This window comes from Lissotriton vulgaris, chromosome 3_1, assembly GCF_964263255.1.
Source record: "Lissotriton vulgaris chromosome 3_1, aLisVul1.2, whole genome shotgun sequence".
Taxonomy (NCBI): domain Eukaryota; kingdom Metazoa; phylum Chordata; class Amphibia; order Caudata; family Salamandridae; genus Lissotriton; species Lissotriton vulgaris.
The window spans coordinates 492,975,061-492,991,356 of NC_141689.1; the positions used below are offsets into that span (position 1 = coordinate 492,975,061).

The 16,296-nt window shown below is 48.4% G+C and overlaps 1 protein-coding gene across 1 annotated transcript in view; it reads right to left on the reverse strand.

The window, feature by feature from the left end:
• The window catches only part of TENT2 (terminal nucleotidyltransferase 2), a 569,767-nt gene that overhangs the window by 161,090 nt on the left and 392,381 nt on the right, over window positions 1-16,296 (reverse strand). Inside the window, exon 10 of the mRNA XM_086960733.1 lies at window positions 10,153-10,196. Coding sequence (XP_086816859.1) covers window positions 10,153-10,196 — 44 coding nt within the window. The remainder of the gene's footprint in view (window positions 1-10,152; window positions 10,197-16,296) is intronic.

The window sequence follows — 16,296 nt, forward strand, 5'->3', positions numbered from 1 at the left end:
ACAAGGGCTCGCCTAGCGGAACTAGCAAAACCCCTGAGGACCTTGGTGGTGGCCCCCCTGAGCCGGAGGAGCAAACTCGTCGAGACGTGATGGGCGCCATTGCGAGTATACAGTCATCGATGGGCCAATATGAAACTTTGGCGGCCAAGATCGACACAGTGGAGGTGGATGTAGGCTTGATTAGGGCAGACTTGGCCAAGACTAACGAAAGAGTCAAGTCGTTGGATGTCAAAACAGCCAGTCTCACCACCGATGTCTCCGATCTCCAGACTGAGATCCGGACTCTTCGGACCTCGAGTGACCAATTTGCCCGCCGGCTTGAGGATTTTGAAAGTCGCGCTAGGCGCAATAATGTCCGCATCGTCGGAGTTCCGGAGACCTCAGCCGATCAATCGACGGACCTACTCGTTGAAGATCTGATCCTCAACCACCTCACCCCTAAGGACCTGAGTAACTTTTTTGCGGTGGAGCGTGCCCACAGAGTTCCGGGCGGTAGACGCAAGCAGGGGGCTACACCTATAGGGACTATAGGGACAGAGACGCCATTTTGAAGGCCTCGAGAAATAGCGGCACCACCAAATTTGAGAATGCGTCCATCAACTTCTACCCCGACTTTACTCCATCGGTGCAGAAACAGAGATTGGGATTTTATGGGGTGAAACGGAGACTAAGAGACCTGGGCGGAAGGCAGCCAACGGGACCAGGAGGAGTAGGGGCACCGGCGTGTGTTACCATCGTACCGTGCTGCGGTGAATTGTTATCATTTTTTTGGGTCAATGACACTCTTAAAGACAAACCCTGGGTCGGCGGGGAGTTCGGGACTTTTCCTCCTCCGGGGGTGTTTCCTTTTCTACTTGTAGACTAATTTTCTTGGGTAGGGCGACAGGCACACTGCAAATTGGGGTGGTTTTCTGGTTTTATCGCAGGGGTGCAGGGTGGGGGGTGGTTGTTCTGGGTATTTGGGGGGGGGAGGGGTTCCTTTTTACTGTTTGCATTGTTTTCGAGGCTACGTACTGTTGAATGACTTAATCCGTGTTTCCTTCATGTGGCTTCGGGGACCCTGCTACTTTTTTCGGGATGGGGTAGGGGGCTGAGAGTCTTGAGTTGGAATGTCAACGGCTTGGGGGACAAAATAAAGCGGGGAATTGTACTCCAATATGTAAAACGCCATTCCCCCGACATTGTATTACTGCAATCAACACACTTGGTGGGGAACACGTTCCATGCAATGAACCGAAGGGGCTACCGGTTGGTGGCACACTCGGGATTCACTTCCGGCTCCAGAGGGGCTGGTGTTATGATCCGTAGTTCCCTACCCTTGGAGATTGATGATACGATATTGGATGATAGGGGAAGATATGCGGCCATTGTTGGTAGGTGGGAGGGGAGAGCGATCGCCATCCTCTCGATATATGTCCCCCCCGGGTTTGCAGGCCACCACGTTTGTCGACTTGGGGAAACTGGTGTTGAGGCTTCCTGAAGGGATTCTGGTGGTTGGAGGGGACTTCAACTCTGTGGTTAATGGCCTGGAGGATCGCCATCCTCCCAGGGCTCTTACACCGTCGCAGTCCTGCCTGGGTGGTTTCTTAGAAACGTTTGGTATGGTGGATTGTTGGCGGATGCTTCACCCAGGGCAGGCTCAATACACTTTCCACTCCGGGGCCCATGGGAGCTTAGCTAGACTTGACTATATTCTTGTGCCCGCAGCCCAGGCTACAACGGTGAGAGAGGCCCGACATTTGCCTAGAGGCATCTCGGATCACTCCCCGCTATAGATCCATATAGATCTCCATTTAGACGCAGGGGGCCGGGTCGCCCCAATCAATCCCTGGCATCTCCGTGTTCCGGAGACCAGGGCTGGGGTGATCAAAGCCATTGATCACTACTTTGTTGAAAATGTGGGATCGGTGTCTTAATCTGTGTCCCTATGGGAGGCCTTTAAAACTGTTATACGGTGTCAGACGCTATCGCTGGTCGCCAGCTCTAAGAAGCTCCACAATGGAGAGGTTGAGCAGCTGGAGTCTGATATTGTAGCTTTGGAGATGGATCTTGAGTCTGGGGTCACGTGTGATAAGGTGCATGTTTTGCAGCTGAAGCATTCCGATTATAAAGCCCTGGTTACGAATGCCGCGAAAACCATGAGTCGAGAGCAACAGGGCCGTTTGTATGATGTGGGCGACCAGGCGGGGAAGTTGATAGCTTGGCTGGACAAGAGAGAGAGACTGAGTCGAGTGGTGCCGGTGGTTGAGCGAGTGGATGGTGTAAGTGTGACGGATCCGTTGGAGATCGTGGAGGAGTTCGCTTGCCACTTCCGAACGGTGTATGCGCCAGTCTCGGACCAGCCGGAAGAGGACTCTCATCTTTTGCTTAGGGATATCGCTTTGCCTTGCTTGTCCGAATCTGACCGGGAGCTAATGGAGGCGGACTTCTCTACCGATGAAGTAGCGCTCGCTATTCGCTCCATCCACTCTGGAAAAGCCACGGCCCCGAACGGCATACCCATTGAGCTGTACAAGTTGTGTCCGAACAAAATGGCGTCGTATCTTCGCTCGATGTTCTTGGAGTCCAGGGAGAGGGGTTTGCTTCCCCGTGACCAGCGCTTCGCGTCTATCGTGGTGATACATAAAGAGGGTAAACCCCGTGAATTGTGTACCTCCTATAGACCTATTTCACTTCTTAATGTGGAGCCTAAAATTCCGGCAAAAATATTAGCTAACCGTCTGATTAAAGTGATCGGAGATCTGGTGCACCCGGACCAGTCTGTCTTTATTACGTCCCGCAACACTGCGTTGAATTTACGCCGTCTTCATGGCGTGCTGGAGAGGGCGGAGACGCTACGTGAGACGGCCATTTTGGTTTCTTTGGATGCCACTATGGCATTTGACACCATACCATATGGGCAGCTTTGGTGAAGTTCGGTTTCGGACCGGTTTTCATTGGATGGGTCCGGCTACTCTATGAAGAGCCCCTAGCTCAGGTGGTCGTTAACGGTAGAGTGTCGGCTCCCTTTGTCCTAGGGAGGGGTACGCGACAGGGGTGCCCTCTGTCTCCGCTGCTTTTTGCCCTGGCTTTGGAGCCCTTGGCCGCTTGGTTGCGATGGGAGCCGTCACTCAGGGGTATCAGATGGACTCCCGGTTTTGAAGATCGCATCTCACTTTCTGCGGACGACATTCTCCTTTATCTCACCTCCCCTCGGAAATCCCTGGGGCTATTGTTAGACGTCCTTAATTCCTATGGGAGGAACTCTGGACTAGTCATCAACTGGGGTAAGTCTTGTGTCTACTCGCTCACAGACGACACACCACTCGTACCGCGCAATTGCCCAATACAAATTTCGCCCACCGGGTTCAAGTATTTAGGTATCTATGTTTCGCGTGATCCAGCAGTCAGGTATCAGCGCAACTTGCTTCCCCCGCTTCTTCGCCTAAAAGCGGACACGAAAGCCTGGAGCAGACTGCCGCTGTCCCTGGTGGGCAGAGCAGCTTTATTTAAAATGACGTCCCTTCCCAGATTTTTATATGCGCTTCAAAACACTCTGGATCTAGTGCCTTCCAGCTACTTCCACGAGATCGAGTGCCTCCAAAGAAAATTGCTGTGGGCCGGACGTCCCCGGATTGCCTTGGCTAAGCTTACGCTGCCTTGGTATGATGGCGGTATAGCGTTACCTGATATCAGACGATATTACTGGGCCTCACAACTGAGCTCAGTCAATCATGCGATATATGGCCCAGCTTCTAACTCAGCTTTTGCTATGGACAAATGGTTGCTCCCGGGCGGGGACTATAACAGGGCGCTTTACTCCAGGCGGTCAGATGCAGCGTTGACGGGCCCACCAAGGTTGCGGTGAAGGTCTGGTACAACGCTAATGCTGCTATGGGCTGGTCGGACACTCTCACTCGAGCGACTCCACTCTACGCTGCCGAGAGGTTAGGCAATTTTGGACTACCAAGGGTTTCGAAAAATGAGACCTCATTGGTATTAGTAGGGTGGGGGACCTTTGGCGGAAGGACAAGATGAAGTCTTTTGAGGAGCTGCAACTTGAATACAAACTTAGCAATCGAGAATACTTTCGGTACCTACAGGTCCGACATGCCCTTTCCTCTGTTTTTCCGACCGGCACGCTCGTTCTAGAATCCGCACCCCTGGAGGACAGAGTGCTCGACGGCCATGTCCCGGACAGTACGATCTCCCTTATATATAAAAAACTGATAAATGACCGAGCGGACCTTCTTCTACAGCTCCGTACGGCCTGGACCAGCGATGTACTGGAACTTGATGATGAGGACTGGCAGGCGGAGATATCCTCCCCGAAGGAGGTGGCGATCCCGGCCCGTCTGAGATTGGTGCAATTGAAAATCCTTCACCGAGTGTACATGACGGGTCCTCGCTTGTTACGTATGGGGTATGCTTCGGATGGCTTGTGTAAGCGCGGGTGTGGAATGGTGGGTACATTCCTTCATATTTTGTGGGAGCGTCCGGCGGTGGTGTCTTTCTGGAATCGTGTGCATGGTATTATGGAAGAAGTGACGGGTGTTTCGCTTTTGCCTGAGGCCCGAAGGTGTCTACTAAAAGTGTGTGAGCCCAATGACTATAATGTAGCTCAGACGCAATGTGCCACGTTGGGTAATATGGTCGCCAAGCGTGACATTGCGCAACTGTGGGGATTGTCAAAGGCACCCAGTCTGTCAGCCTGGTCTAGAAACATGGACTGGTGCACGTTTCGTGAAAAAACAGTCTACATTGCTCGTGGCAGGCCCAAGAAGTGGGGGAGGGAGTGGAATCAGTAGAACCAGTATCGTGGTGAAATTTGTACTCCCCCTTTTGTGCCTCCACCGGAGGTGTTGCACTCCCCTTAGCGTGATGTTCCTTCTAGTCTGGATGTTTGTTCATGTATTGCTGGCTTGCTCTCTTTCCCCTTTCCCCCTCCCGTCTGCTCTTCCTATAGCTTTTCAATTTCACTTGTTACTATGTAACAGTTGTAGATGTGGTACTCCCTCCCCAGAAGGATTACTTGTGTATCAGCCTTGCGTTTAGCCTCCGCAGTTATTTTTCGTTTGTTGGTTTTCAAAAAACATAAAAATCAAAGACCTTATTTCTCCTGTGAATAATGTATGGCTATGACATGTTTGTTTAATTGCCGCCGGGCCCTAGGGTTGTCGGCTGAAGTGCTGTGCAACTCATTCATCCTGTTATGATCCTTGGAAATGTTGACAGCCGACCCTATGCGGCTGTATGATTGCTGTTGTATATCCATGTTTATCAATAAAGGTTTATAAAAAATAAAAAACAAAAAAAAACAACCTCCAACCGTAAGGATATCTACATCAGCCCTGATATCAAACCAAGCTGTTTCAGGCAAAAGCAACGCCTTCCACAATACAGCCAATGGGATGCATAAGCTATATAGTGGATTGAGAGTTGATCACCTAACACATTTCCTCCAAAATTACGAAGCTATTTTAGCAATCCGGGACACTCCTACATAGTCAGTATTATTAAGATTTGCGCCATAAGCTTTTGTTGATCTCGTTTAGGACCCAAATGGCACCAAATTGTATAAGAATCCCTCATCCAACAATCTTTCTAATCAGTGTATCTTGGCTACTAAATAGTACACCTCATTATTTGGGACTCCAGCAGACCTCATTATAGACTGGTAACAGCAGGAACTTTAGGTCTGCCTGAACATTATAAAAAGTTTCTTAAAAGTGAAGGCAGCTCGCTAAACCATCTCGGGGAAACAAAGATTAGCAAATTAAGAAATTACTGTAGGAAACTTTGGAGTATCACCATTATAGAAAAAAACGGCCCTTCCCCTAACTGATTAATGCAGGTACTCCCAGAATTAAACATTTCATCATAAAGCCAAATCGGCGTCTCCTAGATTCCCTTCTAGATCGTCCTCTCGGTAGTAGACGTTCAGACATAAGTACCCAAAATCTGTGATCTTCCCACTTGCTATTCCAGTGTCAGATTAAAGTAGGTTCAACTAATGAGATAGCCTCTGGGATACGCATATCACTTAGTAGGAGTGGAATGGTGTGGAGTTGTACAGAGTAGAGATGTACAGTTGTGGGTGTGAGTAAAGCATAGTTTGTGAAGTGGCTTAGAGTAGAGTGGAGAGGAGAGGTGTAGAGTGGTGTGGAGTAGGATAGAGCAGTACGATTGTGGATGTAACTAAAGCATCAATAGAAAAAGAAGATAGGGTGAATGCAACATAAATAAGCAGTGTGCCTGTGTTAAAAGTAAGAAGGCACATTGTACGTCAAGGAAAGATACCAAAATGCTTATACATTTTTTTTAAAGTGCTTTGCAAAAAGCCGAAGAACAAAGACAAGGAAAAACATGTATTTGGCCCATGGTCCAAAGAGGAGCCAACACAAGAAAACAGGGAAAGTCTACGAGAACTTATCAATCAAAAGTCTGCAGATGAGTGACAATGAACCCAGCTAATGGCATACTTTGTGCAGGTTGTAATCCCACTCAATTGTAAACAATACGTCTTGCAACACAGCGCATGCACAGTGTAGGCAACACCTAAAAAAATGTAATTGGAGTAGCATCAAAGTCCTTTTTAGGTCTCGGCCTGCGTAGGCTGCGCTTGCGCAGTCTCGCTGCTGAGATTTTATGTTGTCTAGAGAAGGGAGGAATACGAGCTAGCTCTTCTCCATTGGCTGGCTGCCTAAACGGCGGCCAGCCATTGGAGAAGAGCTGTGTCAGTCACTTTAAGCCCCGTCCGTTTCAGATTGAGGGGCGTGTTTTTTGCTGTCCTTTCTCTCCATGACATCTTCAGTCCCTCAACAAAAAACACGCCACCCCGTCCGAAAAGGACGGGGCTTAGTGAGTGACAAATGGTGAGCGGAAGGAGCCGGAAGTCCCACGCACGCCCTGACAGCCGAGAAAGTCTTCAAGGGAGGAGGTCGGGAGCCCATCCCGCCTCCCCGAGTGCCGCGAGTGTTCCAGGGGCTCCCATGCGCTGGAGGGAGCCCCCGAAGAAGAGAGCCCCGCCGCCTATTGCTGCGGAGGGGGCGCGAGGCATACTGCCGGTGCCGGCCCACTCCGCTTAGAGAGCCCCGCCACCTATTTCACTGCATGACAAATAAATAAACACTTTGGATATTTCCGCCTCTTGATAGTGGGTTTAAATGTTCTCAGCGGAAACTCGGGTGTTTACCGCCGATCCGGCTTACTGGATCAAGGACAAACAGAGCCACCCGTGATTCAAATGGGATCCATGTAGGTGAGTAGATTCGTTATCACCGCAGGCTTAGCCGGCTAGATCCTGTCGCACAACTGCCTCTGTGGTGCAGCCCAGGCGCCACCCGGGCCGTACTCGCGTCACCTGCTCCTCTCTGCTCCCTACCTCAGTCGCTCTGTCCGTGCCCAGGTACTCTACTGTCCCGGTCTGCGCCACCCCTGATCGCTCCTATCAGTGCTGGGCAACCTTTGCTGTGACCCTCCGAGACAGATCCCCTGCGGTACCCGTCTTTCCCCCTAGTTGCTCCGATCGCGGCCTCCCTTTACCCAGAGACCACAAGCTTCCGCACTCCCGCTCATTTCAAGTGTTCCTCCTTTATCCATGTAACCCGTTATGCAGCCGCTCCCCTTGTCACCTTCAGTTTGAAGTTGTCAGCAACTTGTAGTGGTCAGTTGTATCAATGTTCACATCCTGTATACTAGTTAAGTGAAAGCATACTGGTAGAGCTTCAGGTCCCAGCTAAAACTGACCGAACATATGACGTGCTCCCGGCGTGTCACTTCTCAGTAATGCAATACCTTGTTCTGGAACTTTAGGCTTGGTCCCAGGTATCTCCGTCCATTTCAGAACATCAGCATTATTAGCACATTTGTAGTTGACCACTATGCATTGAAAAGCATAAAAGAGAAGTTCCCAGAACTGCAACGCATTGCCCTCCCTCGCAGCCCCTCTGTCCGCCTAAGATCAAACCATGACCGGGGTGGCGACCGCGCTTGTCAAGGAGCGGGCTCTGGCCAATGGCTTGTTCACCAACGACCAGGCCATCAACTACTTGCGGTAGGACTTCGAGGCGCTGCGCGCCGAGTGCCTGCAGGCGGGGCAGCTCTTCAAGGACATCTCCTTTCCGGCCATCGCCTCCTCGCTGGGCTTCAAGGAGCTGGGGCCAAGCTCCTCCAAGGTGCAGGGCGTGAAGTTGAAGCAGCCCAGGGTAAGCCGGGCTCTGATGGCACTTCAGGGAGGGATTGGGCGCGGCTACCTGTGGGCAGCTGAGGACGGTGATGTGAGTGTGTACGAGGAAGGCGGCAGGGTGGGGGCTTGGAAGGTGAGGGGCACAGACTCGGCGAGTGTCCCACAGTGACTGAGGGGCTCAAACTGTTAGATGTGGAGAGTTCAGTCGCGAGTGTGAGGGACGTGGGGGGGGGGGGGGAAAGGGGGTGTGGGCATTGTGAGACTAGGACAAAAAATAGACCCGGACACTAAAATCAAAGTGGCCCCCATTAGTGAACCGGATGACTAAAGAGTCCCAGATAGGCAAACCGGGCCACTTGTTAACGTGTAAAGACACGATGCGTAGATAGTGTGCAATCTGCAAGATATAGGAGACATCATGCGTTTGTGTTTGCTGCAGGCAATGCTTGTGATCGAGAAATTAACAGTCAGTGGATGTATGAATGTATGAATCAGTGGTGTGTGTGTGGCTCTGTCTGTGTGTGTGGCTCGGTCTGTGTGGCTGTGTGTGTGTGTGTGTGTGTGTGTGTGTGTGTGTGTGTGTGTGTCTCTGTGTGTGTGGCTCTGTCTGTGTGTGTGTGTGACTCGGTCTGTGTGGCTCTGTGTGTGTGTGTGTGTGTGTGTGTGTGTGTGTGTGTGTGTGGCACTGTGTGTGTGGGTGCGTGTGTGGGTGCAAATGCAATAGGTCTCGCATTTGCGAGAGATTAAGCTATTGGCATTGTAAATGACAATGCCATTTATTTATATGTTTTAAAAACAAAAATGTCATGAGCAATGCCAATAGTTCTAACTTTAACAAAGACAAGACCTTGCATTGTAAATGCTTGTTGTCTAAGGTAGATAGGCATGCAGCAATTTGCTTTGACACACTCCCAAATTTTTTGATAAAAAAGGACCGGTAGGGTTACAGAGGAGCGGGTGTGTGAGGGCAGAAGCAATGGGGAATGGATAGGGGGAAAAAAACACCAGGAGTGAGAGCTACATAAGGGTGGGGGAGAAAAGCACGAGCAGAGAGCAACATGGAGCTCCAGGGGGTGGGGAGCTTATGGGGGTGAAGCACATAAGGGAGCGCAGGACAGGTATCTGATGAGGGAGAAGCACAAGAGGGGGAGAGATGGAAAACAAATGCATTTGTATGGAGTGAGTAACAAAAAAGAAAAAAAGTTGTTCCCTAAAAGTGAGTAGTGGAAGAATATAAGTCAGCCAGTCAAAAAAGGGAGAATGGGATGGCAGTAAGACCACTGTAAGTTCTTGGGAAACCGGAAAAGGTCTTTTTCACAGCCAGACAGCTTGCACTGCGTAGTAGGGAAGTCCTAAAACAGTGTGCAAGAAGAGATGCAGCCTGCAGACAAAGGAGGAACATTCTGGGTGGTGACACAGCAGGCCAATGGAAAGAAGATGGTTACCTTCTCAAAGTGGATCATTCTGTGTAGGTTATCAGGGCATGACCCTTGGAGTTGATGGTTTAAGAGTAAAGATTAAATCAAGAAAATATTTATATTAGCTTTCATTGAGTGGAGAGGAGTGGCCAATAACAAATTGTACTCAAATTTTAAAGTATTGGAAAAATTGTGACCTAGTCAGGGATGTAAACGTCTATGATGTAGAACTTTGTGGCTACACATCCGATTGACACAGAAATATCAGCAGTTGCCAATTTAAGAGATGCAGCTTGACCCCATAGAATGACCATTCCTGCAATAAAGAGGCTTTGGTTCAGAAGAGCCATTATCTGATCCATGCAGCCAAAACAGAAAGCATGCTCCTATAGCAGGCAAGTAGGCCTGTGTGTTTTAATATCTTCATATTTTGCTTGCGGATGCTGTAGTCTGCTATTTCACACATTACAAAGTTCTACATTCAGTGCAAACATATCAACTACACTGTACCATGTTTGTAAAAAAAGTAATATCACAGCATTAACACAACATTCACAGGACACTTACTGGGTATTTTCTTTGCAGAGATGGAAGGATAGGTTCAGGTAAGGCTAGAATAAACATAAAAACATACTGAATTAACTATTTACAAACATGCACTGGGAAATCCTTACTTAATGGGCAAAAGTTATGAATTATGATAACAAGCAAAGAAATACGGTTTACACATTAAAACCTATAATACTGTCAGCTGTTGTCAGTTTAAGGAAAAAATAACAGAAGGTCTGCAATATTAAAAGAGGAGAGAAAGACAACAGAAAGAGAAAAGCGACTTAGCATGGAATTTTCAATACTTTCCAGAATGACAGATGACGCAAGTATGTGTGAAAAGTATGCAAGCGAAAAGGCCACAGGCCAGATAAGAAACCACGGGCCACAGAAGAGGTGGCACAGACAAAACAAAGGAGGTCAGATAGACAAGAGAGAGAAAGGAGGGGCACAAGTACAATGAAAACAGGATGAATTAAGAAGGATAAAGAAATATTAGAATGCGCACTCAAGCAAAGTCAAAAATGGCAAACAGTGGAGCAACTAAAGCACATATTTTAGATAAAGCCTTGGAAAGGATGACATGAGGAGAATGGCAATTAGAATTTCTAGGAAGCTGTCTCTGTATATACTATACCAAAATTAGGTATAGTCTACACAGAGTCCAGTGGATCCCAAGAGCCTTTACAAAGGCTCAAATTGATAATACTAATGCTCTCTTTTGTGAGAAGTTCAGCTTATCAGAGGGCAGTGCTAAGCATTTGTTGTACACACTAAATCCGAGACCAATGGTTTCTAACCATAACACTTTTAGTATATTTATTTTATAGAATTAAAGATACTTTGTTGCATGCAAATACGTTTGGAAAAATCAATGCTTTTCAATGTAAAACAAGCATTTGCAATGCAATAGGTCTCGCATTAGGAAAGTTTGAGCTATTGGTATTGTAAATGGCAAAGTTTTTATTTATGTTTCTTTTTTTTTTAAATAGCTAAATTAATAGCTTCGTCATTTACAATGCCAATAGTTATAACTTTCGCAAATGTGATACCTATAGCATTTGTAATGCAATATGTTTTGTATTTACAAACCGCGAGAGGACAAAAAAAAGCTCCGGACCACTGACTCCTCCTAGGCCTTCAAAAGGGACCTCAAAGTTCTCCTCCTCCAAAGACACCTCCAAAAGTAATTCACGTCCTCGCGCTATTTGTGAGTAAGACTTCCTTTACTACCTCATGTATTGTGGTTGCTCACAATTTTTCCTCTTGTGCACTTTTGACTACCTCATGTATTTTGGTTGCTCACAATTTTTACTCAAGTATTTTGTTTGCTCACGATTGTCACTATTACCTTTACTACCTCATGTATTGTGGTTGCTCACAATTTTTCCTCTTGTGCACTTTTGACTACCTCATGTATTTTTGTTGCTCACAATTTTTACTCAAGTATTTTGTTTGCTCACCATTGTCACTATTACCTTTACTACCTCATGTATTTTGGGTTGCTCATAGTTTTTACTACCTCATGTATTTTGTTTGCTCACAATTGTCACTATTACCTTATGTAAGTAACGTATGTTTTTGCAACCTGTTCTTTTGTAATGTTTCTCATTATGTTTTATTTCTGTTCCTAATGTGAAGCGCTCTGACGCCTTCGGGTAAAGTCCGCGCTATATAAAAATGCATAAATACATGAATAAATAAATACCGCCTTCGGGTAAAGTCCGCGCTATATAAAAATGCATAAATACATAAATAAATAAATACCGCCTTCGGGTAAAGTCTGCGCTATATAAAAATGCACAAATAACTAAATAAATAAATACCGCAAATCACCGCCGTCACTCTGCCGGCCTGCGACCAGGAAGTCAGGCAGGCCGGCGCGACAACAGGAAACAGGAAGTAGGAGGGCGGGAGCCTACCCCGCCTCCCACGGAAGAGCCGCGATTGGACGGAGCCGTGTTTGGAGCACCGGAGCAGGCAGGAGCCTACCCTGCGCCCCGGTGCCGAAGGAGGGAAGAAGAGTCCTGCTGCCGGGCCCTGCAGCTGAGGAGAGCCGCCGCACGAAGGAAGCCGGTGAGTGGGTTGCTGAGCGGGTGGGGGAAGCATGTGCGCACGCGAGTGCGGGGGGGGGGGGGGGAGAAGCATGTGCGCGCGCGAGTGCGGGCGGGCTTTGTATGTATGTGTGCGTGTGTGTGACTGTGGGGGAGGGGGGTGTCTGTGTGTGAGCGAGTGTCTGTGTGCCTGTATGTGTGTGCCTGCGTGTGCATGCGCTCGCCTGTGTGTGCGTGCGTGCAGAGGGGTGGGGGCTGCCTGCCTGCGTCTGTGTGAGCAAGGGCTGTGAGTTACTCTGCGCATGCGCGGGTACTCTGCGCATGCGCGGGTCAGATGCGCGCTCCCGCGGTGAAAACTGCGAAGGAAGACGCTCGTGTCAGATTGGTGTACACATTCCCAATAACGGGCCACAAAAGGTCTGAAGCAGACACTCTCAATGCTCACGCATTGAGAGTAGGTCTACTCGACCTAAAAAGGTGGACACTGCATTTTTCAACAATACAATGTTATCCTATAGGATGAAAAATAATCGGCAATATGCAGGGAAGTAAACAATTTAGGTTGCTGAGTTTCTGGAAAAAGAATCAGTACCAGGTAAGATTCAGGTAAGTGACAAAATTGCACCACGAGCAGCACTCTGGCAGCCGGGTGCAGAGGTCAAACTGTTATGGGCACCAACGTACCCCAATATAGGCCCAGGTAGTTGAACGATTTTTTACCTACATTCGTTATACCTTGCTCTACATAACTGCTTTTGGCGCTGATCTTTTACCTAGTTAGGTGCCGAATGTGAGAAGTTAGCCTGGCATATGATGTCCACTAGTTATAGTGGGCACCTTGCACCAGTCTAATCAACCCTTATTGATGGTGGTTGTAAAGTCAACCTTATAGAAAGCTATCCTAGTAGTAGCATCGACCAGCAGTCCTTTAATACCAAATGAAAGGACACCACACAAGGTATATATCAAATATATATGTATTTATTTCTAACACAACCCCTCTGCACTCTTTATGAGGTCAGAGGTCAAAGTACATCACAAGTTACTCAATTAGCATACAATAAGTTGCACATATACAGTAATGCCCTAGGGGCCTCAGGAACCATATACTAAGAAAGTGGTATAAGAACCACTTTGGGAATAGAGAGTAGGCCTAGGGAATCGCTGGGGCTACACTAAACAACCAAAGGTTAGGAAGTAGGAGGCCCACAGGAGACGCGTGCAGTGTCTAAACACAGTTATGAGTTACCAATGGCTTATAATGGGAAACAAAGACTTTACAAAGTTACTGTTTAAGGACACTTCCAGATGGACTAGGATGGAACCCTTTTAAACTAGGACACTTTGAGAGTCAAGACCCACAGGAGCACCGGAGTACTGGTGTTACCTCACCCAGGGAAGCCGGGTGCATATGTGTCTTTTCGTGTCTCGTTCCGTCGTCGTTTTCTATGGAGATCTGCAAAGAAGTGCTGCAGGCGACCAGAGAAAAAGTGTCCGGGTGGATCAGTGATGTGAAGAACCTGAAAGCAGAGGGGACAGAGTCTGGGTCACTAGCCAGTGACCAGGAAGGAATTAGGCGATGTCGCGTGCTTGAAGGTGAAGGTGAGTTTGTCTCTTCAGCCAAGAGGTCCAGGAGGCATCGACTATGACCAGGCGCTGGATTCGAGCTGTCCCACGATTGATCTAGTTGACTGCGGTGTCGGTATTCGGATTGGACCCAACAAGCCTTGAAAACCGCAACCCACACAGGAGGTTGAGATTAACTCTGTTGCAGACCAGCAAGGTCTGTGGCGCTTCTCCTTTTCAGGGAAGCTGTAGCAAGCCTGGAACAACCAGGATCGCACGTTAGATTCAAGATGGCGTCTTTAGGGGGCTCACTAGCCAACGGGCAAGGAACGGGGAAGACGCGTCAAGCACAAATGTAAAGGAGGGACACACGCTGAGTGTGGGGGCCTGAGCTTCGGTTCAAATGATGCTCGGGCTGGATGCAGGTAGCAAAATGCAGGATGTTCAAGATGTCCGGTCCCCAGTCTCTCGTGTCCGCCACGGGTCTCAGCTTTGCTGTGGATGTGGAGGTGGGTCGTGGTCAGAGAAGTCTGGAAGTCCAGTTCTTGAGTCGCAGAGTCTTCGGGGTTCTGGCGGGAGCCTTGAAACTGCAGACCAGCAGAGTTGCTGATGGTGCCTGTTTGCACAGGGTGGTCACTCCTTGCCCACAAGGGAGAGGTCTTCCGTCTTCTAGTCAGAATAGAATGTCGAAAGTCCAAGAGTTCTGAATCAAAGTTTCGTTCCAGAATAATCTTAAGTCCTGGGGACACAGCTCCTATACTTATACTAAGGATGGGGGCTGGATTACCCGACTAGGTCGCTCCTGTGGGTGGACCTGAGAAGTGGGTGGTTACACCACTTTCCCTTTGTCAAGTTTCGCGCCAGAGCTGGGGCTGGAGTGCCCTAGCATCTGGTTTGAACTGGGCTATTTATGGGGCACCTTGTGTGCCCCAGGCAGTGTCTAGATGCATTCACTGAATGCAGCCCTCCCTGCCCCAATAAACAAAACCCCTGTCTGGGGAGGTGCTGGCACCTCCCTTGCTGGAGTTTCCCCAGCAACAGGTGGTCAGACTCGTGTCTGTGGCAGCAGCATCCATTTTGTGATGCTGAGGCTCACTTTAACTGGGTAAAGCAGTAACTACATGTCTTCTCCCTCTAGAAGGGTGGAATGCTACCCCTGCCACCAGGACTGGTGGGGGGGGGGGAGGGGGGGGTAGTATTCTAAAGTGTTTGACACCTTAAACAACATGTTTTGATAAAGCCAAACCAAAGTTAGCATTAATCGCAAGGATTATAATGCACTTAAGAGTATATGGTATGGCTATATCATAGAACAGCTATAAGGAGATGGTTCCGAAAACTGCAGAGGGGCTCAGCTCATGCTAGGGCACCCTCTCACATAAAACCAAGCACTCTGCCTCCAGGATTGTCGAGGCCTTCCATAGGAGTGACTTATAGGTGCATATGTGCATATGTGTCTATATATAAGGTAGATATAGGTATACTATATCTAAGTAAGTTAGTAAGGGGTGATTACACCACCTTACCTAGGCTGTGTGAACAGACCTGTGGTGTCAGTTTGGAGGGCCAGCCAGGGGTGGCATAATACATGCTGCAGCCCCTGGTAGGCCTGGGATGCACTTATGCCCTGGGTACCTATGGTACACTATACAGGGGCTCACAAAGGTGACCCCAATACTCAATCTGGTATGTACCTAAAGAACATGGTATCAATTTAGAGAGAGGACAGCTGGGCTGTGGGTCTGATTAGCAGGCCCACAGCCACACTAAAGTCGAAAAACCAGAGAATCACAGCAAAAAGTGGGGGTGACCATAGGAAGCAGACCCTACTCTCCTATACCGATTGGAAAATGCTACTTACCAGTATGCATTTGTTCTTGGCATGTAGAGCTGCAGAGTCCTACATTTAGCAATAGATCGCCACCTGGTGTTGGTCTCGGATGAATTCAGGTTGTCTTCTTGGAAGAAGTCTTTGTAGTCACGAGATAGGTGAATCCTCCCTTGGACAATACTGCGCATGGTCATCGACTCCATCCTCAGATTGTTTTTCGCTATGATGGAGTTAGTAGAAGTAAAGAGAAAGGATGTCCATGCGTGTGCATCCAAGTAAGATGAGCACTGGAACGGTACAAGTCCCGGGGAGGCGGGAGGGCATGTAGGACTCTGCAGCTCTACATGCCAAGAACAGATGCATACTGGTAAGTAGCATTTTCCGTTCGAGGCATATGAGCTGCAGATCCGACATTTAGCAACGATTGTGAAGCAGTGTCCCCTCTAGCGGTGGTCGCTTGTATCCGTTGCAGAATACTGAAATATTGTTTTAAGAACAGCTTGGCCCACTGCAGCTTGCTGCTTGGCTTGCACATCAACACAATGGTGTTTAGTGAAGGTGTGTATTGTAGACCATGTTGCTGCCTTGCATATGTCCTCTAGTGGTATGTTTCCTAAGAAAGCCATAGAGGCTCCTAGTTTGCGAGCGGAGTGTGCTCTAGGAGGAACTGTTAGTGTACGTTTAGCTTTGTGATAGCATATTTGAATACAG